The sequence below is a fragment of the Blennius ocellaris genome, assembly GCF_963422515.1.
Source record: "Blennius ocellaris genome assembly, chromosome: 5".
Lineage (NCBI taxonomy): Eukaryota > Metazoa > Chordata > Actinopteri > Blenniiformes > Blenniidae > Blennius > Blennius ocellaris.
The window spans coordinates 16,953,369-16,979,951 of NC_137654.1; the positions used below are offsets into that span (position 1 = coordinate 16,953,369).

The window sequence follows — 26,583 nt, forward strand, 5'->3', positions numbered from 1 at the left end:
TATCTTACTGCCCTCAAGCCCCTCAAACAAAGTCCCCCTCTGAAGAGATTATAACCCAGGGAGGGCACATTAACTCTAATCCGATGCTTTGAGGCCCTTGCACCCCCATACCACCCTCTGCCCCACTTATTTCAACCCTTCTGTTGTTGGGGGCGCTACCTTGTATCTAGTGCATGTGTGAGTAAGGCCTGTGGCTACACATGAGGGGTGTGTGTGGGTGTGGGTGTGTGAGAGTTGGTGGGGGTGGGTGGGGGGGGTGGAGTAACTGTTTCAATAGCACGCTGACTCTAATGAAAAGCATTGAGGGGTGCATACTGCTGTGTAACTGATTCCTCTCTCTGAAGAGATTAGGCGCTACATTGTTGGTTCGGTTGCTCATTTCCATGAGAGCACAGCCTCCCACCAGCGGCCGCTCGGCTTTGTTATTTCGAGTTGGAAAACACAGAGCCCAATGTCCCCGGCTTCCTTGTCACCATTGTTTCACAAATAGGCCAAAATGTAGATGTCACGTCACAGATGCCCAATAACCTCATTAGCTGCCCTCTGTGAGGCTGTGGAGGAAAAATAATACAAGCATGAACTTCAGTTTGTTCAACTCTGAAGTCGATGTGGAAAACTGAGCCACGTCTGTGTTTTAATTATTGTAAGTGAAGCAAGAAAAAAGAAAAAGAAACATTCCACGACAAAGAATAAGGCCTTGTCGATTAAAAAGTGCATCGGTTCATAAGAACTTACAGAAACAAAACTGAGTATTTTGTTAATATTGAGGATTGAAATTGAAGATGTGCTGTGTAAAAAAATACACTTTCAGTATTAATCATCTATATATTAATGCTGTTGGGGACATTTCAGAATTTTCGAGTTCCATCGACATCCACCGTATTTTACCGTGTGAGATTTCTTGACAGCAGACTTTCTTTTGCAAAATGAATGATTCTTAATGAATGATTCCTAAAGTCGCAGAGTTCTTCCAGGGTGTGTTGGAGCTTTTCCTTGGGACACACTTCAGTAACTTCTGCTTTCAAAAACGTGCCCGGACATGTTGGTCCAATTACGAGTTTATTAAGGTTACAACTTGTAACAAATGGAGCAGAATGCACTGCCATGCCATCTAAAGGAAATACCTCTAGTTATTATTGCACTGGCCAATATTTTCAGAATAAAATTAAATAATAAATGCAAATATTTAAAATTTTAGTGGCACAATTGATGAAACCAATAATACAATGTGCAAAAATGGCAAATAACATGTGGCCTTTGTTTTCATGCAAAATGCAGACAAATACTGCACATTAATAGATTCCACAGGGGTGTCAAACATGCAGGCAAAAAAGGGCCCAATATAGGGGCCTACTGCCAAATGTATTTATATTTTTCTAAAAGAAACTGCTGTTTCTTAAAGCTCTTGTCTTTTTTTACATTTTCAACTAACACCTGACAATGACCTTCACATAAACTTGAGACAAACTGATAAACTATGTGCAATGACTAGTATTATCCAAATGTACCAAGATAACAGATAATGCGTGTACAATTCTTGTTTTTAACAGACAATTTTGTAGTTTTTATAACTCACTCCAATCATTGTTTCAGTGAACTCGAATTTCATTGTGTATGCAATGACAAAAAATGAATAGGAATTCTAATCTTAATATTAATCTTATTTTTAGGTCACAATGCAATTTTATTGCTGTTCTGACGCATTTGAAAACTGTAAATGATCTTTAACTACAATGAGTTTAGACTGATAAAAACCTTCAGTTAGATGTGAATAATATTAGTAGGTTTTTGTTGTGGAAGCTGCAGAGAGTTGCAGGGTGGGTTTTTTTTCCAGAAAGTATTCTTATACAAGGGACCGAAAAACTAAAAGCATGTTTAAAAAAGGTTCATATGAAGATGATTGGATTGGCTATCTGATGGGAAACAGCTTGTTTCTTGGCTCGACAAACAGCTCAGTTGGTCGTCCTGCCCCTGAGCGATGAAGAAGAGCCTCCCCGCCTTCGTCATTTTGTACATGTGCGGAGGAAACTTCCAGCTCAAGTGGAGGAACAGGCCGCAGCGAGATAACAAGCTGATCTGCAACAACGAGCACACCGGGGGACCCCCTCTGACCAGGCTGCACCAAACTGGGCCGGGCCTCCAGCTGAAGGATCCTGGGGGCCCTTGGCGCGCACACACACACACACACACACACACACACACACACACACACACACACACACACACACACACACACACACACACACACACACACACACACACACACGTGGGGGAAGATAGCAGCAGCAGAAGAAGCAGCAGCAGCTGTCACACAGGCCATCACAGTTTAACTAACGCCGCCTGTCACTCACCCAGCAGAGGGCCGTCAATCAGCCTGCACCCGGGAGGGAGCGGAGAGGCGGGCCGCGGCCCGGCCCCCCAAACAAAGACATACTTACATTTGCAAGCGGTTTCAGTGCCACGACTATTTTGAAAGAATGATAGAGTGGTCCTGATAAGAGTAATGACAAAGGACAAAGAGTGGAAGGGGGTCTGGGAAGAGGGGGACAGATAGTAAAGAGGTGGGAGCGCTTGATAACATTCACACTGCTTACATCTCTCCATTTGTGTTGGTGCCCCAGGAAAATCCCATTAGGAAGCAACACAGGAATTTTGCTTGGAGGCTTCATAGAAGCGATGACAACAGTAGTGTTGTCGATCGACGTTCTCCTCTTCACAGGGTTTATTCTTACATTTTGGTTGACATTTTATCAGTGGAAATACAAAACTATTAGTCAAATCAGACGGTTTCAATTCTGCTGCATAGCTCTTCAAGTTGCAATATACATATTTCATCCCTTAAAATATCCCTCAATTTCTTTTCTTCCCTTGCTTACTGCATATATTCTGTATCATGTATAAAGTGGTGGCATCTCTAATTCACATTCCTGTGCTTTGCCCCTCAGCTTTGCTAAAGCATCTCTTTGCCCGTTAGTGATCCTCATTATGATGTACAGTATATCTCTTATAAATATGGACAAAATGTGTTTGAACACATCCATTTATAACACTGGCAGTTTTCAATCATTCACCAAATGCATCCAGTAATACATTAGATTACTTTATATTTTGCAAATGCAATTATAAAACAGCGTGTGATGTGAGAACAGGATTGCATTATATTTTACATGCAGTGTGATTTTTTTTCATAGATAGTAATGAAGAAATGTATGAATGATATGATTTGGGCTTTACATAATATAACTCATTTCATTTTTATATGGCGCTAATTGATAATGATGTGGAAAAATAAGTCTCAATCACAAAGATATCTTGAATGAGGTACAGTGAAGCAAAAAAGGCCAAAAAGTGTAGTGAAAGAAAACCATGAAATTGTCACAAATTTATTGAAAACAAAAAAAACCAATCAGTAATTAAGACTTAAATTATTCATAAACTAAGGTTGAAATATTTTTTTAAAAGATTCTCTATAAGTGCTTGCAACCATATTTTTAAGGATTGTATTAAGTGCCTTAAAATTATCATTTTTTTTTAGGTTTTTGTAAAAAAAAAAAAACAGAAAATGTAAAGACAAACACTCCACTGATGTTGGAGTTGTGTTTTGAAATTTCAAAACTCAGTTCAAAATTCCTATAAGGTTCTGCAGTTTAATATAATGTCTACCATGATTTTGCAAGATTAGTGCATTTTTTATATACTACTTGTTGTGAAATGTTTCACCTTCACATAACATTGGGAGCCTGTGGTTTGTTGCATCAAACATTAATTCACAATGATCCTTATTATTTTGGCACATGATTCACTTAAAAGTGTTGAGTTGGCTGCTCTTCCGCAGAGTTCGCCATTCTGAGTCATTGCAATGTACACATGGATAGTTTTTATGTTGTTCCAGACAATTGGGATTCGATCCAGAGTTCACCAGACTCAAGGTCAAAAATTAACCCTTCCTGGCCGCATTTAGTAACTTGTGTATTTCTTTAGGCTGGGATGTGAAGAATTGTGCTTAACCCACTGCAAGTGATGCTGTGTATTCTCAAAGATGCACCCAGAAAGCCTAATAGGTCATGTGTGCTAAATCATTTTGTAAATAACAAATTGGATGACTAAAGATAATTTCAAGTTTTTTAACAGAAATATTGAAATATCACTGATATTGGTGAAATCACTCCCCCTGTGCAAGATGTTTGATTGTATATTTAATATTTCATGTTGTATCTGAGTATCGCATCATTAACACCATCATGAAATAAAAAAGAAAGAAAAATGTATTTGATTTGGAAAGGTAATAAGGCAAGGTGTTGATGCGCAAACAGGGATGTATGACTGATATACGGTTGTAAAGAATTAAAGTGTGATTTCAACTTATTTTTACACCTATAATCTGTTATATAGCATACACTGAAATACTTCACATTTCAAATTCAATATGAACACAAAAATTGCCATTAATGAAAGAATAAAACCTTATATTAAGTGAAAATCTGACCGAAATAAGATATTTTTCACAATTATAGTTGCAAAAATATGTGTGAATGGGATAAAATTCTCAGAAGGTGGAAAATGTGCAAAAAAACGGATCTTTTCTGCAATTGAGTTTGACTGATCAGGTATTGATTGAAACAAGAGCATCAGTAGGTGACCTTGTGGATTAAGAGTAAGTATGAGGCTTTTCTCACCAAGTAAAGGTCAAAACACATTGGTGTTTATGTCGATATATAAGAAGTGTCTTTCTTTGTCAATATTTACCTAAATTCTACTCACAAAGCCTGATTTCAGCAGGTCATAAAAATCGTTTTCAAGTCTTCTGCGACTATTATGATCTCATAATTTGAAATAGAACGTGAAGTTATCAAATTTGATGAGAGCCTGAAATATCCTGCAGGACCACTTCACACTGAAAACACTCATCTTCCAAGTGAAGAACCTTCTACGTGGTTTCAGTTTCTCAAGAGTTTCTCTCAACTTTGTCAGATTTGACCATCATCCAAAGTAAACTAACGACCAGAAGGTGTTTACTCTGCGGATTCTCTCTGGGCTTTTGTCGTCTTGTTCACACCAGCTATTCTAATTGCATATTTAGTCCCTCTGTCAGCCTGCAGGTAGGGGACGGCCTGTAATTGAAGTCACACCTCAGTCTATTGTCTCGACCCTGCTCCACACGCCACTGTCATTTGTCCCCTTATCCAACCGGGGCTCTGACTTTGCAGTGTGCTGGCCAACTTGAAATGTGGAATATGCAGCAAACTTGTAGATAAAGGCGGATTGGAAGCATTGTGTCTCAGGTGTTATCTGAGATAAGATCACTCCATCCTCTCTGCTCTTATCTGTTTGAGTGTGAGGGACAATCGTCTTCCATTTGGTCATTTTCTTTCCTCTCCTGTAAACGACTGACATCCTAACAGCAAACACGGGAACCAGAAACCTGTTGGAGCAGAACCAACACCTGCTCTGAGGCTGAGCTGCCAGAGCACCAAGAGAATGAAAAGAAAGTCTACAAAAGCTGCAGCCCTGAGCTGTTTGTGTTGCGAGATGTCGACTCCTGATGCCATAAGCCCTTTTTCTCTTTGCTCTATAGTCGGCCCATTGTTGCTCTTGTACAAATTTGCTTTAGGCTATGTGAACCCCACCCAAATAAATTCCTCCCTTGCTTCCTCCTCCTTCACGACATTTTTTTTAAACAGTTGCTCCCACCAGCAGCTCGTTCCCCACATTTTGGTGACCAAATATTAAACATCAAAACATTACTGAAGCTAACTGAACATTTTCCATTAGTGATGAAATGTTTTGGCAAAGTTCACAATTCAAAGGATGAAAAAGATAGCCAAGCAACCCAAGACCCCCAAAATCACAAAAACTCCAAAACTCAGAGCAACATAGGAATGACCAGTTATTCAATGTCCGTTAAAACGTGAGATTTGTGCATTTTCTGAGGTATCAAAGATTGGAAGTGAGAAAAGTTAGTGTTTCTTTCCTTCTGTGTGGCCATTTCAGTAAGCATGCATTCCTGCAAGATTCAACCATGTGTAGTTTTCTTAAACATTGTACTCGCAATGCATGAGTATGGCACTACTTTTCTTTCGTGAATTTGCTAGAGATCTTTTCTTCTTTCACATCCTGTTTTTTTTCTTTGTATAATTGCACTTTTTAGTCTCAACACAATCAGCTCAGAGGTGGAAGCAGTTTGACAAAGTTGTAATTTAGCAGCTTGGTGCGCATCTATTGAAATGTTACATTAATTTAGCTGAAGCTTGATCAATTACCTTCTTTAATTTTGAGTTTTGAAGTAGACTTTTAAACTCAATTCTGGTGAAATCAATTCAGAAATACTACTGTTCAAGAATGTCCTTGTTGTGGCAGATATGTTATATTATTTAGTATCGTTTGCATGTAGTCATGCAGGGCTCAGAGATGTGGTTGTTTCCAGCAGTGCATAGCCTACAGCAGACAGGAGTGTTAAAAAGTGTTGCCACATTTATTTGTCAAAGGTTGTTTTTGTTAGTTGTACTCAAGTACAATACAATCTGTTCAGATGATGTAGTTTTGCAATACAAATTCAATACACACATGAGTATAAGCACAATATAGTTTTTTTTTTGCAGTTTGTCAAGTTGTATTGCAAACTACAACTTTTAAAATGGCTCTCGTTTTATAACGTTTTGGTGAAAATAAATACCTCCTGATATACCAGCACCTCATCTTTAATATCATTGATGAAACAGTCAAATTATAGGAGATATGAGAAGCCACAGCTCCTTTGAACACAAACACCGAGCTCACTTGCGCTTCTTTTGAAGGGCATGAGAGGGGGACAGCGGAATAAGAAGTGTAATCTCCTCTTATCACGACCAGTATTCCTCCACACACGCGCACGCACACACGCACGCAAAGCATCTGTTATCTCACAATTATCATATACATTAGTCAACACCTGTTTCGCTTAACTTCGTTTAATTAGGCCCATTCAACCGTTTGCTGCAGCCGAAACTGGCACAACAAAGTAATCTGACATTCAAAAATGCATTATGTTATGATCCGTTCGATAAATTAACAAATAAAAAGGTTCAGCTGGGAGTGCTATTGAATATTGCCATTGTCATTTTTTCAATCAGTTCTTACAAGACTTGCAAAAAAGTAAAGCTGAATCCCCCCACACTCCTATATTCGTGCGTAAAAGTTTTTTTTTTTAAGAGTTTTGTTTTTTTATTTTGTTTAGATTAAGTAAGTTAATTGAATTCCCAAAGTGACAGGTCCTGTGGTAATGAAGTGTCACAAGTAGCTACGGAGACTGGCAGGATGTTGCTAACTAGAATCGGGGGATTTTTCGAAGCTCTCCGGCAATTAGTGCGAGACGCGACGAGTGTGAAATTCGTCGAATAAAAATACATCAAAGCCTTCCCTTCGTGACACCAAGTGAAATTCTAACTATATTTATAAATCATCCCAAATGCCACTCAAGCCATTATTGAAGTTCCATCGTGCGGCCTTTGAGTTCTGACACATAAACTGTTGCTGAGCGTGGCTTTTATCCAAACACAAAGGGAATCGCAATACTCTTTTCTTAATTCATAACAAAATATGGAGGTTGTGAATGGACGCGACTGAATAATTGTATTCACTCCTCCGAATTGGTGCATTTGAATTGAAACTAAAGTTCCTTGCAGAAATGACCGTGTTGCGTTATGGAGTGCATATTTAACCTCTCCGCCAAAACGCTAAAAGGAACAGCGGAGAGCTGCTTTGATGGGATTTGTTTCCAGTGAAAGCTGCAGGTCTTTTGAACGTAGGTGTCAGTCAAAAGCAACCCCCTCCTCCCTCCCTCCCTCCCTCCCCCCCCCCCCCTCTCTCTCTCTCTCTCTCTCTCTCTCTCTCTCTCTCTCTCTCTCTCTCTCTCTCTCTCTCTCTCTCACACGCTTGCAGTTGGGTGTGTATAAATAGGTTCAGGAGGTTGCGCCGCCACTCAGACACGTAGTTGGGACGCACACGGGAAAGATGCCCGCATCGCAAACTGGATTTGGCAACTTCTTCTTGGAGAGAAACGTCAGTATGACAACTGGATATCAGATCCCGGTGTTGGGATGCCCACCGGGTGTGCAGACGCAGCAGCAGGCTCAGCATTTGGCAGCGATTGCAGCTGGGATTCCCATAACATACTCGGGACTACAGGGATACAACTTCATCCCATATCCGCACCACAGGCACATCGCACACATGGTGAGTTGATAATTAACAAAATCAATTGGACATAATATTGAAATTCAAATATGCTTCAGGGATTATCGCTGAAATCCCGCAACCTCGATAATGCATATAGTTTAGGAACTTAGTTTTTGATTTTTACTCACTGCAACAAACTTCTTATGGAGCCACAAAATGTTAAGGGATTCCTCCTCTCATGGCATCTATGTTTCACTCACTTGCACATGTGATTGTTTTGCTTCTTCGTGCTTATTGGCTCATTCTCACTGTCTTTTCCTTTCCAGAACAGCGCTTTTGAACTGAAGGCCACGTCCCCTTACCACCACGCTCTCCTGGGGCGCGGAGCTCCGTTCTACCCCGCGTACCGGCCGGGAGTGGTCGAGGATCCCGTCAGGGTCGCCAAGGTGGCCACCCGAGAGAGTACCGGCGCGCTGAAGGCCTGGCTGAACGAGCACCTGAAGAACCCCTACCCCACCAAAGGGGAGAAAATCATGCTCGCTATCATCACCAAAATGAGCCTCACGCAGGTCTCCACATGGTTCGCCAACGCGAGGCGGCGCCTGAAGAAGGAGAACCGCGTCAGCTGGGCGACCAGGGGGAAATCTGACGAGGAGGAGGATGACGAGCAGGAGGCAGACAGCGACGAAGAGGATGGTGCTTTGCAGAAATGTCGCCTGGACTGCGAGGCGGAGGCTGAAAGTGAGCGCGCAGAAGCCTGCGCGCAGGTCGCGGAGGATTGCTCCGCACCTGTGGACGCGCGTTTGGAGATGGCGCATCAGCCAGGCAGCGAAAGCAAACACCTCGGACTTGTAAAGAAAGTTGAAAGCAGTGACTCTGAGCACAATCCATCCGCTTTGGAAAGTAAAGACAACACCAGCAGCCAAAAGCCCAAAATATGGTCTTTGGCCGAAACCGCCACCTCGGAGACGGTGAAGAAACCCGTGGACAGTATTTACCACCCCGCTGGGAAACTGTGGGCAGAGTGGGCTTCAAGACACGGACTGATTGTTCCGTCGTGTTACGCGACGCATGAGATCGTTTAAATGGGCTTTTAGACGGGAATGGAAAAACTTTCCACGTTCCACACATTTTGCACTTTAAACTTTCAGACTCTCAGGGATCTCCTGAAGTTTGCGATGGGATTAAATCAGTTGTGAGACCAAAGATGAAAACACGTCGTGTTGCTGTAAATAAATGTAGATGTATTTTTGTCCAACAAGCTGTAAATTATGTTTCCTTGTCAACTCTTGAAATAAATATTTTTGCCTAAATAAACCATCGGCCTCTCGCGTAATTTCGCCACTTTTAAAAAACTATTTATTTGATGTTAACTTATACAAACAAAAACAGGGTTATATTATGAGTAGGGGGTGAGCTTGCACATCGAATTAAACTGAGTTAAACCTCTGAAAATGAAAGAGATGCTGCTACAATTGAACAACACACTGGATTAAATATTCTTTGAACAGTAACCCCCCAAATAAAAATGTCCCCATTATTTAAAATAACTTCCATTAGGCCTTAAGGAACTGAGGTATACTGTAGGTAGAGGTGGAATTGTTGCCATCATTCACACTAGTTTCCATGTAAATTCAAAGGGTTTACCTTTATCTGCAGATAATGAGAACACCCCTGGGAGCCATGCACGGGCTTTTAATCCTTTGGCCTCACCTTTCCATACAAATCCCTACAAACAGGAACGCACACAGAGCAGATTAGCACCCATCTGAGCCCCTTTATTCCCACAGTGCCTTGAAACTTCAAAATCGTCGTGACAAATGACAGAAAAAGTTTTGTTGTTATTTATTCTCCTCCTCAAAATTCACAGTGATTTCCTCTGTCATTTTCAGTTATTTTTCCAAGTTCTATATTAAATATTGCCACCCTCCAGTGAGGCTGTCGTGATACAGCACTCCAAAACACTGAGCTTTTAGCGCCACTTTGAGGAAAATAATAGTTACTACAGCCTCAGCAGATTTGGTCATTTTAAATTTCTGTACAAAATACCCTCAAAGCTTTTATTCTCACAGTAGCATACGGATATATAAATACAAAAACCAATACATAAATAACACAATTTATGATAAAATATGGAGTTTATGATATGAAAAAGTGTAATTCATAACAAGGCACAGCCTCCCTAAAATCTTTTCCAATATCTAAAGATTCATTGTGTAATAGAGGAGAATGCTATTTATTATAGCTTATTTGCAACAAAGGCATTATAGTTCCCAGCCTTTATCCCCCCCCCCAGTAAGGCTGTGGACCTCTCAGATCTCCAATGTTCCAAAACAGCCAAACACTTCGCTCTCACAAAATACAAAAGCAGGAGCCTCCAACATCATATTGAAATCAACCAATGGACAGATTTCCAGGTGCATTTTGAAAGGTGTGTAAGTAAAATTTTGACAACTGCAGTTCACCATCTGAGATCTCTGTTGATTTGTCCTGTCGTCCAGGTCTGGAGTAGGTGGTAAAGAGAATAACATTAGATCCCGCCTTTGCAAACAAGTGAAAAACAACAAATTAAGAAGAGAAACCCGAATTAAAGAAGAGAAGGAGTGGGAGCGACTCAGAGTGACAGTGACTCTGACACAATACACATAGTTTATCTGTGGCTGTTTTGTTGCTGCTTCTTCTCACTGGATTGAATTTTAGTACATCCTTAGCTTTTTAATGATGAACTGCAACCATTTTCTACTTCTCAGTAACTTGCACAACACTACAGTTAATCAATTATGTGTATGGTTATGGTAATGAGAGAATTTCTCTGAATACGAGCTGAATTTTATGTATGGAATTTGCTGTAAAAGTATTTTCATTGTGCACAACACTTAGTTGGGTAATCATCTTGCTATACTTACGTGACCTTAAATAAAAACGTACACACATTGACAACCAATAAATATACAAATGTAGAAACTGCCTATGAACCAATGTGTCACAGCAACACCACAATAAAACAGTCATGTGGAAAAATAAAGGTTTCTTGCCCAAGTTGTTCATAGCTTTACTTATTTGAATACCAGTAAACAATAATCATTTATTAGTAGGATGCACAGCACTGACCAAATATGCCACCATACATTGCAATTCACAAGGATATTTTCAGAACTTAAGCATTTCCTGGCTCATATTTCATGACCATTTTGACCATAGCTTTTTGAACCACATCATTTAAAAGTACTACAAATTATCATGCATATTGAGTTAAATTTGTCACATGTTGCTACTTTAATTAGCTTCCATATATCTTATAGATTTGTGTCTGATGTGCTCAGTCAGTTTGTAGCTTCAGTAGTGTGATATTGTTTGCAGCCACCATAATGTGCTCCTACAAACTAATCAATGGTGGTTAAATGTGTTTCTTAATATGCCTTGGAATCTATTTTCTTTGTAAACATGCTCATTGATTTAAAAACAAGCAGAAATAGTTCCATGTTTACTGCAAGTAATGACAAAAATAAAATCATCAGGTGTCTTGCAAATTCACACAAGTGCAAAATGAAATTACATTTACCTGTAGCTAAAGACTACCTGTTACAATGACAATAAAGACAATTCTGATTCTGATTCTATACTATAACATCATTGTTTAAGACAATTTAACAATAATTACACACTATGCAAATATCTACATCCGAGGGGGTTTTCAGACTCTGTACAAGACCACACAACAGGCTGCATTCAGAGTTGAGTAACACCGATTGCTTCTCAACTGTCAGCATGGTGGAAAAATGACAAGATCCACTGTGGTACCTTGTGCTCTTCCCCCAATCTGGCGTAACCCAAAAACCACCAAACGTTCACCTATCTAGTAGAGTGTCTAAGTGGTGATCTAACCACAACTGACATCACAAACAACTTAGCACATCCACTACTTACAGCTCTCACTAAAAATATGCAGGCCCTTAACATCAACCAGTGGCAGAGTCTTTTGATGGAATACATTTCAATGTGTCCAAAAAAGTGATTGACTGACCTCTCAGAAAAACATGTCACCATTTCATAAATCTTTATGTATTAGTTCAAATAATATGCATCTGTTAATGGATGCCATATTGCAAAAGGGGCTGTTGGCTACATCTCCTTACTCTGTCCTTCCCTGGTCAGGCCAGCTGGACCCGCACTTCGCCTCCTAAATGACACACCCGAGAAGCATATTTTAACACCCACAGCTGAGGTGAAGGATTTGGGCAGACCGGGGAGGGGTTTCTGGTGCGGTCAGCTCAAGCTTGGGCTTGGGGTAGTGGGGCGCTATCGCACCTGGACCAGACTTCAGGAGTCTTTTGGTAGCCCGACCACCATGGGTGAAAATCACTCCGGCTCTGGACAAAACCCACGGACACCTAGAATCCCTCCAGGACTCACTGGGTATAGTTGGACACTAGTTATTTGGCATCTGTCATCTTAGTTGAGACCAATGGTACTATTGTAGACCTAAGAGTCCAGAGTAAACAACGATACAGTGCCACCATTTATCTTCAGGCAGGGCTGGTGATGGTCAGTAAAATGCAATAAAAAAAGACCCGTCACTGACTTTCCGAGATCTTGGCGAGATGGAAATGTGAAACTGAGGTGTCTTTAAAACGAAAGGAGAAAAAAAACAACAACAATAACTCTTCAGGAACCAAAGCTTTTGGTTGTGTCTGTTTGGGACTCCTGTCGAGAGAGGACGTCCGTCTTTCCATTCTCCTGAACCACAGGTTTTCCATTGACAGTGACACCGACTTCTTCGGGGAGGCTTGACAGGTGCGAGCTCAGCTCGTCCTCGTTCTCCACAGGATTCCTCTGCACTCCCTCCTCAGCATTTATTAGTGTCTCCCCACTGTTATTTTCTTCCGGATGCGCTTTAATGTCACTCTGTGAAAAACATCACAGTACAACAATGAAAAAAGTCTGAATATTTTTAAGTGTTTAAGACAGGACAATAGAAAGCAAGACGACATAGGCACAGTTTCATTTTCAGTGATTTTTCACCTGTGGGGGTTTGTTTTTCATCTTATGGATCAATTCAGTTAAATAATAAACTTCAAAAGAAAATCAATGGAACGGAATTCAAACCAAGCCTATTTCCTTCTGTTTAAAAAGCATACACATTCATTTGTATTCTAATAATGGATGGAGTCTCTGCATTCATGTGTGGTATAGTTTGTGTGTGTGGCATTAAATGGCAAAAGAAATACTGTCCAAAATGTATCTAGAATAAAAAGCCCCGTATGGATGTGGTAGTGTCAAATTGAATAGCTTTGTGTTGGAATTGTGTTAGGAGCATGTGAAATTGATTGGTATATTCCTGTTGGTTGTCCTGGTAAATTTGATGTGAAACAAGACTACATTTCAACATGATCAGTGCCCCGTGTTATGCTGGGTGTGGCCAAACTTTCAACTGTTTGGATAAAAGAACATGAAGATTTTTTTTTTTAAGGAAATACTTGTGATTGTACAATACTGTGGGAGAAAATCCCCAACCTGACTCAGTGATCAAGATCTTTCTGCCCATGTTCTCCCATGTATGCATAGCGTTTGAAAGCCTGTGTGTTTGTGTGTTAGGTTAAGGTTGATTCATGACTCCGAATTGCTCTAAGGTCAGTGTATACATTTGGTGATAAGGGTATGACTCACTCATACACGCATAGGATGAACATGCAAACTCGCGTGGCGGGATAGCAAACGACTATTCAACAGTGTCAAAATGAGATCTTTCTCCTGAGTTGAATTAACTATTTGTGATCTATAACATCATGGACAATTAGTTTTATTATTTATTACACAATGGAGTGTATTACAATTGGTATTACTATTATTAGTACTGTCACGTTGATTATGATTGATATAATTCCAACCGGCACTGTTTGAAGCAACATTATCCATTGCGAATGAGTGTAATGACTTAATTTCCTACAATGCATTTTATGCAACGTATACAAAGGACAAATCCAGACACAAATTATATTTACCTTTGGGTTCACATTAAGATATCCTTGTATACCTAACAGAAAAACAGTAAGGAAAGAAAAGTACATCAGTGTATCAGTGAAGTAAGAAATAGCAAATCTGTGTTGAGCACCTGTTTATTGCAGAACTTACTTCGTCGTTTGAGGATAACGAATAATACTATGATTACGATGAGTGCTGTCAAAGCGGAGGCCAGCACAGCTGGGATCACATTGTTCCTGGTGGGCTCTGGTGAACAAGCATAAAAGAGAAAAAAAAAGTTTCTTTTCAAATGTATTTTCCAGTATAGTTTACAACAGAGTCAGGTTCGCAATTTTAAAAGTAATTAAATATTGAAATGTCAGTGCTTCACAATAAATTCACAATCTTCACAATAAATCAGCGTTAAAATGTTCTCCAGTCCATCACAGGGCAAACACACAAAGACAGACAACCACACACACATTCACACCGAGAGGCAATTGAGAGTCACCAATTGACCTTATGTGCACATCTTTGGACTGTGGGAAGAAACTGGAGCACTGAGAGGAAACACGCTACAAACCTACCCATGACAACATGCAAACTCCATACAGTCCATAAAATCAATATACAATCAATTCAGTTGTGATGTCTGAGGTAAAAGAACGAGCAGGTCTCACATGATTGGAGGGTTTAGCTTCGTGAAACACGCATCAGAGCTACACTATTCAGTCAATGACTACAGGACAGTTGTTCTCACCATAGAACTTGTTCCTCTTGACTATCTGTGTGTATTTTTGTGAATGACTTCGACGAGAAATATCGTTAAAAACAACGTGGATTGTTCACAACAGCATGATCAGCCTTTGAGTTAAAAGCTGGCGATCCCACGCTTGAAACCGCAAACCAACACAGATTCATGTGACACACGCTCTCATTACCGGCGTGGTTTCGCTGCAAACCACAGCAGAGCGTCTGAGCACCAACTGCACACGTAGCATGAGGGAAAAGTGAGAAATCTCGGCGACTGATCTTCCGTCGCAGCACTCACCGCATTCGACGTCAGATACTCCTGTTCCTTCTTTGGACTTGTAGAAGTTGGACTCACAACTGTGAAGAGGTTTATAACAGGATCAGTCCTGGATTCTCACATGTTTAAGAAAGTCACATTAAGATTAATGCCTACATTTCCATACTTCAAAAACTGAGGTTTTTTTTTTTCTGTAACAACTAAAGAGAAGCAACAAACAACCCCCATGTTTGTTGACTTTCTCTCCATCTCTATCATAGTGTGAATCTTTTTTTTAAGGTTTATCTCTTCTTTACCTCTTCTGCCTTCATCCGTTCTTGTGTGAGATGGTTAAAAAAAAAGTGTGAATTGTTCTTTGAAATCCAACCTAAAATAGTCGAATCCTTTACTAGTTTCAAATTCTAGAGCAACTGCAATGCATTATCATTAGACTATCAAAGAGCGTAAGACACTATCAGTATCAACAACTGTTGTCTTCATTTACGAGTACTTTCATTTCAGTTCATGTGTACAAATACTGCAAGTTTCTATACTCACACATTCCATTTTTGACAGATGCTGTTCCAGGTGTTGCTACTGGAAAATTCACCGTTTGGACACTTTTCACACACGGTGTCATGAGTGTGGTTACCTGAAAGTCAAGTGAGATTGTTGGCATAATAAGCTTCTCCTTCTGAAGGTGTTGAAATGTTCTGAAGTGTATCACTCGTCTCACTCCCTTAGCTGCACTGTTACCTGCAGCTGAATATATCGCGTGGAGGAAGTTAAGTGATTTTTATATAGTCATAAACTACTTTTCTGCAAGTAGATCGACAACAGTAAGGCAGTCTTTCATCATTTACAGCCGTACTACACAGATTTTTTTCCCATTCAATGACTGTGCAAAAGCAAGTGCTCAGCCCGACATACTTCTTTTAGAGTGAAAACATTCTGGTAAATTTTATGAGGAGCATAAGTCATACCTATGGATCGAGCACCGAATCCTGGTGGACAGTTTCTATGTGCCACGCAGGTCAAGCACACCTCACTGGAGCAGTGGAAGCCCTCTTCACACAAGCAGGGGATTCGCTTCTTCTTATTCTCATGGTCGCGCCACTTGAAATTTTTATCTGAAAGAAAGACAGGCACCAGCCTTGAGATGTTTGCCCTCTGATGAATGGTCTCTCAGTATGTATTCGACACAGTGCATCGGGCCTTACTTTCGTCGCAGTATTCCTGGTGTTCACATCGGGTGGCAGTTGTGTAATTTTCCTGATAATAACCCTCCTCACATTCTTTGCACTGCGGCTCCTGACATGTGCTGCTTGAAGACATGTGGGTACCTGGAAAATAATGTGTTTTTCTGTAAATGTACAAGTATTGAATTCAATATACACCGTGTGTATTTGGTAATTGTAGACCTGTGACTAAACCAACTGGCACAGATTTATAACATGGAGTTGACTCGGTATGTGTGAAATAAACAAACAATAAAAACAATGAAACAATAAAAAAGTGGTTGCTAAAGAAAGATAATAAGAAAACATTGGTGTAAATGGAGAAATATTGGTTTGGAAGCTGGGTTTCGATTGAAATGTCATTTGAATATTATTATAACTATCACCCAGTAAAGGTCTGTTTGGTGTTCTGATGCTGCTTGAAATTATTTTTTATTGTATGCATTTCACTGCTTTAAAAACAAGGACCCTTTAATTTAGGATAAGTTAGAAAGCAGTCCTCGTTAGTTTAAATGCAGTTTATTATTATCAAACCATATATAAAGAAGGTGCTTGGGCAGATCAACACAAAACTACATTGTCTCCTGAAAAGAAAATTCTTGTGTCCTCAGCAAATAACAAATGCTTTTTAAAACCTTAAATAAACCTTTGACGCCGAATAAAAGGTTTTGGTCCAAACACTAACCCCCGAGGGACACGATTGCCAAACACCAGAAATCATGTGTTGTCTTTCCGAATCATTTGAAACACACAAACTATACAACAAATTAAAGTGCAGATCCCACAGATTATGGGACTGAAATAGTATAATAATATTGAAGAACTGAAAGAAAGACTTCAAATGGTTAGTATTGCCATAAATATTTGACACGTTCTTTTTTTTTTTTAAGAAAAACTTATATGTGTCTGTGCATTAGGTAACATTAAAGATAGCTGACTGTAACACTAAACTTTATTCTGGGTAAAGTGAGGACTCAGGTACACAACTACTATGAGTTTTGAAACAAGATAAAAGATGATCTATCGCACTTCTATGCCATGCCTTCAACCTGGAACTAGATGCTGGAACTGATCCCAGCTGACGAGTCACAGTTCTTCTATTTCATTTATTTGTACAGCATGTCTTTAATCCTTCTGCATATTTGTGTACCTTTACTTTAGTTTCACTTGTAACAAAGGCAGATCTCTAAATAAACATGTACTGTTTTGTTTCTCTGCAAATGGCAATAAATATGTAATGTAATGTAAACTTGTAAAAATACAAGTTTCTCTCATCTGTTGTCACCTTGTGTTTACACACCTGGGTCACACTTTAAGCAGCAGCTACCGTCCTTCTCATACTGAGTTATGGGATCACAATGGAGTTGAGCAGCGGCCATCGCCTGCAAAAGAAGCCACCAGGACACGTTATTAACTTCCTCAAATCTCGGTGGGTGGGAAAGTCCCACAAAATGTACGCACTCTGAACGCACCACGAAGCAGCCAGATGCATTTCCTTCAGTCTTTTGACAGTTTTAACCGTTATTATTAAGAAAGAGAAGTATATTTTGCTAAATCATTCCTGCCTTGTCATGCTTACCCCACCCTTCTGGTGCTGCCAGGAAAACGAAAGTGAAAGTAACTTAATGCGCGTTACAATGCATCCAAACACAATTTCAGCACACACACACACACACACACACACACAAAACACTGATTAAAGATCCTATTAAAACATGTAAAACACGACAGAATACCAATTAGCGTTACTCATAACCTTTTAAAAAAAATGACATTGAGATTAAAACACAAAACGTAAACACGTCTGGTTTTCGTCACAGCACAAAATATGTCATTTCATATCCGCAGATACATGAATTTGAAAGAATCTGAGTACTTACCATAAAAGCCCAAACAAAAATCAGCACACGTGAAAGAAACATGATGGATCTTGATGAAAACATTCGTAGTCTTTCCCTCCCTCCAAGCATCGGTGTGGCACTGAGCAGCTGGTCTGCTTTGTCAAACCTTTAACTGCTTGGAGGGAGGGGCATTGTTACACGGGGCTTTTCCACACTGTACTTTCTCTCTGGACCATTTCCTGTAAAAGCAGTCAAAAGGTCTTCTTTATTAATATGATCCAAAGCATTCAAAGTAAGGTAGATTTAGGATGAGGCGGGTATAGGAGGTGACCCATGTGGAATTAGCATGTTCTCCCTGAGTGTGAGTGGATTTCTTTCTATAAATTCCTCCCACAGTGTCAAAACGTGCATTTGAGGCTATTTGTTGATATCAGTGCCTTTAAGTCTCACTTTTGTGAAGCAGTGCTGAACATGGATCTGCATATAATGCATTCACTGTTTTAAAAATGAACACAAAAAAGTTAATTATTATCAGAAGGTTTGAATATGATGTTTACATGAGTTTACTCTCTTATTGAGCCTGCAGTACAGTCAGTCCTCACTGTTACCACTTGTGCACAACCATTTCTATTGGGGCATGTGCCTCAAAGGAAGTGTGGGTACTTTCTTTTGGTTTTACTACCTTGGTTAGGCAGTTACTGGTTTTGCTCCACCGCAAGAGGACCCACTGTTTGTTTCCGGGTTGGGGGCTTTCTATTGACAGTTTGGATGTTTTACATTCGTACTTTCTGATGAAGATCCTCGCAGCAAGAAGACCTGAGACTGAAAATTGTAGGTGCTTGTGTGTCTGTCAGCTCAGATCACACCAGCTGAAACAAGTAAACTATTAAACTATTAACTAAACCCTTATGGTTACGGTAATTGTCCACATTCATTGATTCTTTTTTTTAATTAAAAAAAAGGTAGCAAATTAGAAAATTACTTGGCAAAAAAGTGGATGAGAAATGAAGCATTCTGAACAAAAAAATGAATACCCTGTTTTCAAATATTTGGAATGTAATATAGGAGCAGTGGACCTCTCCTCAAACATAACTAAAAAGAGAAGATTTTGAATAACAATGAGATAACGTTTCAAACACTTTAATAAATGTGCAGAGATTTAGGTTTTCGTAAATATTTCAGTTTCAAATTTGAACTGAGTGCTGTAGAACTGTAAGAACTGCCAGTGCTCCATTGAAACATCATTGTATTATGGGGGTGCTACCAGAGCAATCTGAGGAGTTTCGTGGGCGTTTGTGTTTCCTCGAAGTGCAATTTACAAATACGTGACATGTTTCTACAAACTGTTGCAGCTCTCTAGAAATAGAAAAGGGACTGTATGGCTGTGTGGCTGATCTCAGCCACACCTCCCCTGTGGTAAGTAAGGGCTGCACTGTGTTCAGGAGCGGGATTACTCCGCACGTGTTCTGAAGGGGCTTCCCCCTGCTGTGGCCGTGAAACTGAAGGAGTTCCCCACAGTTTCTACCGCAAACCTTGGGCAGGTTGCTGGCTTCTGACCACATTTCTGATCGCCATAGAATTAAAACAAAGTTGAATCAGAAACTAAGCCCAACCTGCTTTTACTTAAGGAGCAGGTTGTAGTACGGGTGCCCGGGACAGCCAAAAAGCATATAAGCGCTATCACCGGTAATACCGCATTCCTCCTTCCTCCTGGACGTGAATTGTTCTGGAAAAGATTCCATTCCTTCACCTGCTCAGCCACTTGATCTAATCCAGTGTTTTTGCAACCACTGTGCACACTGGTGTTCCGCGAGATACTTTTTTCTGTATTTATTTGATTCCTGTTGATAAAGCATTGATGAGAATGACTTTATATTGTTAATATAGGCTACAGAGTTTAAAATTTTAAAATTTTCTTTGGAAAAATCTTGAGGCACACCACCAACCGAAAATGTATTGAAGCCGCGTTGATTCAGTTTAACTACAGAGCTTCGAAACATTCAGAGCCACGTGCGAGAATCGAAAAGACGTGCTATGTTGCGCTTGCAATGGAAGGTTTCATCAAAAACCTGACTTCTGGACTAGTTTGATTAAAATTTGGGTTTTACACCTTCGTCATTACGCAAGAACGTGGTACGAAAGCAGGTTAAAGCGTTAAAAAAAGAAGTGAATTTCTCTATTTGGGGCAAAAAACTGTGTGGCACGTACGGGGATCGAACCCACGACCTTGCCTTTATTAGCACCACGCTTTAACCAACTGAGCTAAAAGCTTGTTTTTCAGGTGAGGAAAAAAAACAGTTTTAATTTTTTTTTGTCTTCGGTCTGGGACAGGCATTGGTGGGTTGTTTATATTACGAGTTGTAGTTAGTTATTTCGTCTAGTTTGGTTTGGTTTGTTAAATGTTGGTGTGCAACCATGAGTGAGAAATGTGTTGTGTGGAGTGTCATCCTGTTATGAAGTTCCGGTTACGTGTGTTCATGTCAAAATAAAAGCCTCTGATGTTCAGATGGCAGAATAGAATTTCGACTCAGAGCAATTCTTCCTCAGCGCTCGCCACAGTATTCATACACGATTAGTCTGCACACTGCTCTCACAGCTGACAGCGGCTGTGAGAGTAAATGTTTTTTTTTAGAAAAAATGTGAAATTGGATAATTTCCCACGCCACACCTGACTATATCTCGTGGAATACCAGTGTGCCGCAGCACAGTGGTTGAAAAACACTGGTTTAAACAACCTAAAGATAAAATGAATTATTGATATTTTTAGAATTTACATGGGGATAATTGATTTTAAAAGGTTCAAGATGAAAATTGTGATTGAAATTGAAAAAAAAATGCTTCTTCAGTGCAGTTTGAAAGCATAAAAAAAGAAACAGAAATAGCTTCCTTTATTTCATATTTTTTTCACACTGTGAAATTAATGACTTATAAATAGAAGAGGAGAATGTTGCTCCTATTTAAACTATTTCCCCGTTTCTAAAGTCTTTGTTTTCCAGCTAAAAAACTTACAGTTTTCTCCACTATTGACTGGGTTTTCCTACAATAATAATATAGTTTATAAACAATTGCATTCTGCAAATATAGAAAACACACCTCAATAAATCAGAGGGTTAGGTGCAAGGTCCAACTTTATTCGATTTTATGAGGACAATACAAATACTTGATGCAATATAACACGAAAGTACAAAGTGAAACAGTCAATGTGGCAATACATGTTCACATATAGGTAAGTCGCAGGAGTTGTGACGGATCATTGGAGCTGCTGTGCAGCAGGAACAGTTTTCAGAGCGCCCTCTACTGTATACAAAAGGAAAAGCAACACATGGAACAAGTTTTTCGACAGGTCAAAACTTGCTACCTGAAAAGAATTGCTTGCTTTCACCGAGAAACTTGTGGGTGTGACTAAAAACGCACTCCTTTTTACCTGTGAGCACTGGAACTTGATCTGAAAGAGGGCGGAGGCTGCAGACATACAAATCACTGCAGCTTTATTTTCCCAATTTTTTTTCCCCACACTGAAGCCAGCCATTCGTCAGTCATTGCGTGAGAAACAGAAAAGACCGTCTTCACAAACTTGCTCATTGCATGGATTTGTTTGTGTGAAATCTCACCTGCTGCGATGCCAACTTTAGGAGCAAAGAAGAAAGACAGTCAGCCCAAGCTGCTGAAGCAGGCTGGAAACATGATGCCACAGGTACTGAACACACTTTTCAGCTTGAAGGAAAAAAAGGGAGACTCTCATACAGTAATTTGTTTTTTTCGTTTCTTTGTTTGTTTCACCAGGAAGTGTCAAGCAGTTTATTTACTGTATTGTGCGTCGTCGTATCTGTAAATGAGTCACTGACTTATCAGCAGAGTTGCATGTATTTCTGGTTGAAGAGAAAATACACTTTCTGATCTGTGCAGCCAAGTTTTGGTTCAGTAGTTCGGCCTCTGGAGGGTTGCTCGCTTACTTCCTCAATTCAAACCGCTTCCCCTGCAGCTTGTCGTTTCCCCAAATCAGGAACTTTAGCAGATAGGGAAAGACGTGCGTTGCATTCCAGTAAAAAGTCAGAAAAGTGTTTTTTTTGGTGATCAAACTGTGAATGTGGGGAAAATCCCACACTAAACATTGGTTACCGGTATGTGTTTTTCAGATTTAGAAAAACTCAGTGTTTGGAGCTTTTGTGGAAAATATTTTTTATTTGGTTATTTTTTAACCTATATGTTGTACTTACGTTTTAGGTAAAAGATCATTCAATTATGGACATATAAGGAACAGCTGAATAAAGATTGTATTGCTACCTTTGTGTTTTGGAACCTGAAAACCTCTATAATCTATGATTTGTTTATTTATTGACACGTTTGGCATTTCTCCATTTTGTTTTTGTGTAATAAGTGTAATAACATAGCTGTAATAGGATTTGAAGCTCAGGTTTGATTACTTTTCTATGAGTAACCTTAAAGCTTCAATAGTTTTTAAAAGTCTGTGACTTCTTCATTTGTTCACTTAACATTTGGTAACTTATCTATTATATTGGAAAATGTGAAGCAAAAAATGAACCTACATTGTATTTTCACAGAGGAATACTATACATATTAAAGGGTTGTTTATCAAAAAAAAACATCCACTTTAAAATTGTTCAGATGGAAGTGACCCCTCAAATATGGAATTTTAAGTAATAGAAATGGAACAAATTCTTGATCCGATGTATGTGTGTGCTTTCAGTTGACCAACGAGATGCAACTGAGCATCATGAACAAAGTGAAGAGTGGAGAGTTGTCCATCGAGGACGCGCTGAATCGAGCTCAGCTGGACGGGCAGCAGCTCAGACAGAAGAGCCGGAAGGGATCCGTCTTCTACGAAGTCCCCCAGGAGGTAGCAACACTTCCATCAAACACTTTCCTCCTGTGGGGGTACAACTTGTTGCCTCCAGTTGACCTTTAAATAGATGCAAATTCTGAGGTCTTACGAGGGAGACAATATCTAAAGAACTGACATTTCTTCTTATGACTCATGGGAAACAACCTGTGAACAATATTTCTGTTACCAAGCGTTCTAACAAAGGACAGTATGTATTGTTTTGATTGTGTTTCAGGAGTGACAAAACAAATAGCAACATATTTTTTGTGAGTATGCTTCCTGCTAATAGCAAGGTCGATACCACTGTCATGTTTTTGTATTAATTATTGGCACGTGAGCTGATTTCTCACGGTCTTGCTGACAAAATGTGGCTGGAATCAATATTTTACATTAGCTAATTTTGAATAATATCTTTGAAGTTTCTGTTTCATTGCACAAGTTCAAAATAATAAAATGTATTTTGCTCAGGAACAAGCTCTTGAGTTGATAACCTTCACTTTGAGTGTGAAAATTACCGTCAAATTGGCCTAAAATATAAAGTACTTATTTTTTGCAGACATTACTGAGATGTTTGTTGAACAGATCCTGGAGCTGAACAAAAACACTGGACTTAAGAACCGTTCAGAGAGTTTCCTAAAGATGAAGTTAAGCTATATATCTCAGAAGTAGGAGTATAACACACAGGATTTGTTATCGCAACTCTGAGGGGAACATATTTATGAAGACGGTAAACTAGACAGAATAGCTGGAATACAGATAGTGATGGGCATGATGTTGCCATCAGTGGTCTACATTAGATCTACGCTGCACTGACATCCTCATGTGCTTTTTGAACAATCGGCTTGAACAGTGCGAAACCTGTCATGTAAAAATGCGACGTGCCGCCCCGTCTCCGGTACAGCTAGTAAGCTCGTCAGCCATCTGGGTCGGTTTTATACCAACAGGTTTGAAGGGTAGAAGGTTTTTTTTTTTTAATGAAAGAATGCAGTAATAGATTTGGTTGGAAGGGCCGGATCTGACGTTTGTGCTTGTGTTTCCTGCAGGAACAAGAACCAACACAATACAACTTCAGTGTTCACAAGCATGGCCGCTACAGGTGGCAGAAGCGAGTTTTTCAGGTCAGTGAAAACAACAGCAAGCAAATAGCCACAGGTAAGCTTTGTGGTCCAGAGTGACACAGCTACACAGCCATTGACAATAGGCAGGTATGAAATCTACCATGTTTGTCATATTTTAGGGCTTGCTCACATCCCCTTGTTTGATCAGGACCACAGTAAATCTCAAAGCAAATATTAACATGTCACATGAAAGGTTGTTGTGTAAACAGGGCCTTAATCTCAGGATGTTCAGAGAAGTGTTGATAAGATCAGTGTCAGTTTATTTATTTATTTTTTGTATTATTAAAATACATTATGTACATTATGTGGGGCTTAGTAATTTAGAAACAACTTCGAGGAACCAGAGCCTCATCTGAAAAACTGAAAAAAATTCTAATTTCATGAAACAAGTTTTAAAATGCAAAAACTTTGCTTTAAAAAAAACAAACAAAAAAAGAGAAAAAAATTTTATAACACAAAGTTTTGCAACTCTTGATGTCTCTCACTAACAGACTTCAAAATGTCCCACGTCTGCTCTCTGTCATGTGCAAATCTTATTTTGAAAACCTCAGTGCAGGACAACACTCAATCCAAGTTTGACAGTAAATGACAAAAAAACCATCTGAATGTATTCACTTTTATGCTCATTAAGCTTTTTTGTCACTTAAAACGCAAACTCTGAAATCCAGTAAATTCATGAGAACGACCCACCAGTTGAGAATCACTCCTCTTGCTGTGCTCATACCCTCTTATTGCGCACATCCAGATTGATTTCAAGACCAAACTGCTGTGCAGCATCGAGAGAGGCATCGTCAAGCGGCAACTTCTCTTCTCTGCTGTCAAGAGTTGTGATGATGGAGAGAATTCCCGCTTCTCCATTTCCTTCAAAGATCACCATGATTATGAGCTGGAGGCCAATTCACTGGAGGACAAACACAAGGTGAATGTTAAACTTATTTTGTCTTTCAAATCAAGAGGGAGAAAAAACCCTGCACATTAAATAGGAAACAACCTCGCTTGTGTTCAACTTAATTGGTACTCCGTGGAAGAAGAAATGTGTCCTTGTAATCCTATGTGAACAACTGTTTTGACTCTTTTATTGGGACCTTGTTGTCTTTCTCTCGGTGCAGATTATGCAGCTTGTGAACCAGATCATTTATGGGAACATATACCCAGATCCTCCAGGGGACGATACAGAAACACACCAGCAGCCTCAAGCATCGGAGAGCCTTCGGGACGGGGTGTTGCTCCTGCACCGAGGCGGCCTGGCATCATTCAAATGGGTGAAGTACGGGCGGATCCTTATTCTCGCCACTCTGCCTGAGTAAAAAAGTGATAGGCAGAAGCTCAGCATATGGAATTACTTGTAAATCACACCTTTGATAAACAGCCAACCAAGTCTGTAATATAGGGCCTTCGAACATATTAATAATAAAGCTGTTCTTCACTTTGTTTTGTTTTCATAATGGAGAACAGGTTGCTTCCTTTTAGGTACTAAACATATTTGCTTGTTTCTGTGTTCGGTTTGCTAGTAAAATAAAACCAAAACACCTTTCATCCTCAATGATGACGTTGCAAAGATAATTAAATGAGCCACATGTAAAAGGGAGTTAAGTAACAGTCTTGTCAAGTGTTGGATGTAACAGGAACAAACAAGCTCGGTATGACAGGTTTGGGTTTAACCTCAAACAGATTTAGCTTAAGATGGCTTCATATTCACTCCTTCTGGCTTTTTACCTTTATGGCTTCTCTTATGTGCTGATTGGATCAAACTCCAGGCTGGAAGCTGTTCAATTGGCCCCATTGTCTATTCACAGACTCTCCTGCTGTTTTAGCAGAAATAATCAGAATAAACCTTTTTTTCCCCAAGGAATTATAATTATAGCCTCTTGCAGCCATTGTTCCCCTTGAGAAACGGCATAAAAACAAAGATTTGATATTATATGACCTGTTTTGCTGAGAGGCAACCTCAAACACATGCACGCTTGCTTGCACGCATGCAAGCACACACACACACACACACACACACACACACACACACACACACACACACACACACACACACACACACACACACACACACACACACACGCACACACACACACCATTCGTATGCTAAAGACACAACGAGATGTATCCTTTTAAACTGAAATCGAAAAACTTGAAAAATGTACATAATCATAATGTTTTACTTCAATATCAGTTGATAAAGGTTGAGTCAATTTACTGAGCTGATCACTGTAAGAGTAAGTACCTGTCTTTAACTCATCTGTTTGCCATAATTAGTTTTGTTTTGAGTGAGTGAAGCAGTTTGCACATATTGCGCACACACAAAGTTGACAGAATGCCTTCGATTCAGAAACTGAAAAGGAGAAATGATTTGAGTTTTACTTCATTCATAAAAACAGTCATAAAAACAAATCTATTTCCACCTCATAGC

At 39.6% G+C, this 26,583-nt stretch overlaps 2 protein-coding genes across 2 annotated transcripts in view; one reads left to right on the forward strand and one right to left on the reverse strand.

Annotated features, from left to right (window-relative positions):
• Window positions 1–11,171: 11,171 nt before the first annotated feature.
• Window positions 11,172–18,343, reverse strand: cd40 (CD40 molecule, TNF receptor superfamily member 5). The gene is made up of 9 exons (XM_080497329.1): window positions 18,243–18,343; window positions 17,663–17,744; window positions 16,345–16,467; window positions 16,108–16,254; window positions 15,683–15,776; window positions 15,167–15,225; window positions 14,287–14,382; window positions 14,157–14,188; window positions 11,172–13,059 (listed from the first exon to the last, which is right to left on the reverse strand). The coding sequence occupies exons 1-9, from the start codon at window positions 18,330–18,332 to the stop codon at window positions 12,820–12,822; spliced, it is 963 nt and encodes a 320-aa protein (XP_080353455.1). The 5' UTR covers window positions 18,333–18,343; the 3' UTR covers window positions 11,172–12,819.
• Window positions 18,344–21,761: 3,418 nt separating this feature from the next.
• Window positions 21,762–26,583, forward strand: part of LOC308130479 (uncharacterized protein) — a gene marked incomplete at its 3' end in the record, with an annotated part of 50,764 nt that continues 45,942 nt past the window's right edge. Inside the window, exons 1-5 of the mRNA XM_080496882.1 lie at window positions 21,762–21,897; window positions 22,912–23,061; window positions 24,090–24,164; window positions 24,910–25,083; window positions 25,274–25,431. Of these exons, the coding sequence (XP_080353008.1) occupies window positions 21,823–21,897; window positions 22,912–23,061; window positions 24,090–24,164; window positions 24,910–25,083; window positions 25,274–25,431 (632 nt within the window). The 5' untranslated portion in view covers window positions 21,762–21,822. The remainder of the gene's footprint in view (window positions 21,898–22,911; window positions 23,062–24,089; window positions 24,165–24,909; window positions 25,084–25,273; window positions 25,432–26,583) is intronic.

Bases quoted from the DNA above. Each gene is read 5' to 3' on its own strand.
- cd40 (XM_080497329.1), bottom strand. From the start codon at position 18,332: ATGCTTGGAGGGAGGGAAAGACTACGAATGTTTTCATCAAGATCCATC. The intron at 16,255-16,344 runs GTAAGGCCCGAT...TCTTTCTTTCAG, and splicing joins CCAGGAATACTGCGACGAAA to ATAAAAATTTCAAGTGGCGC. The intron at 14,383-15,166 runs GTGAGTGCTGCG...CTTGTTCACCAG, and splicing joins AGTATCTGACGTCGAATGCG to AGCCCACCAGGAACAATGTG.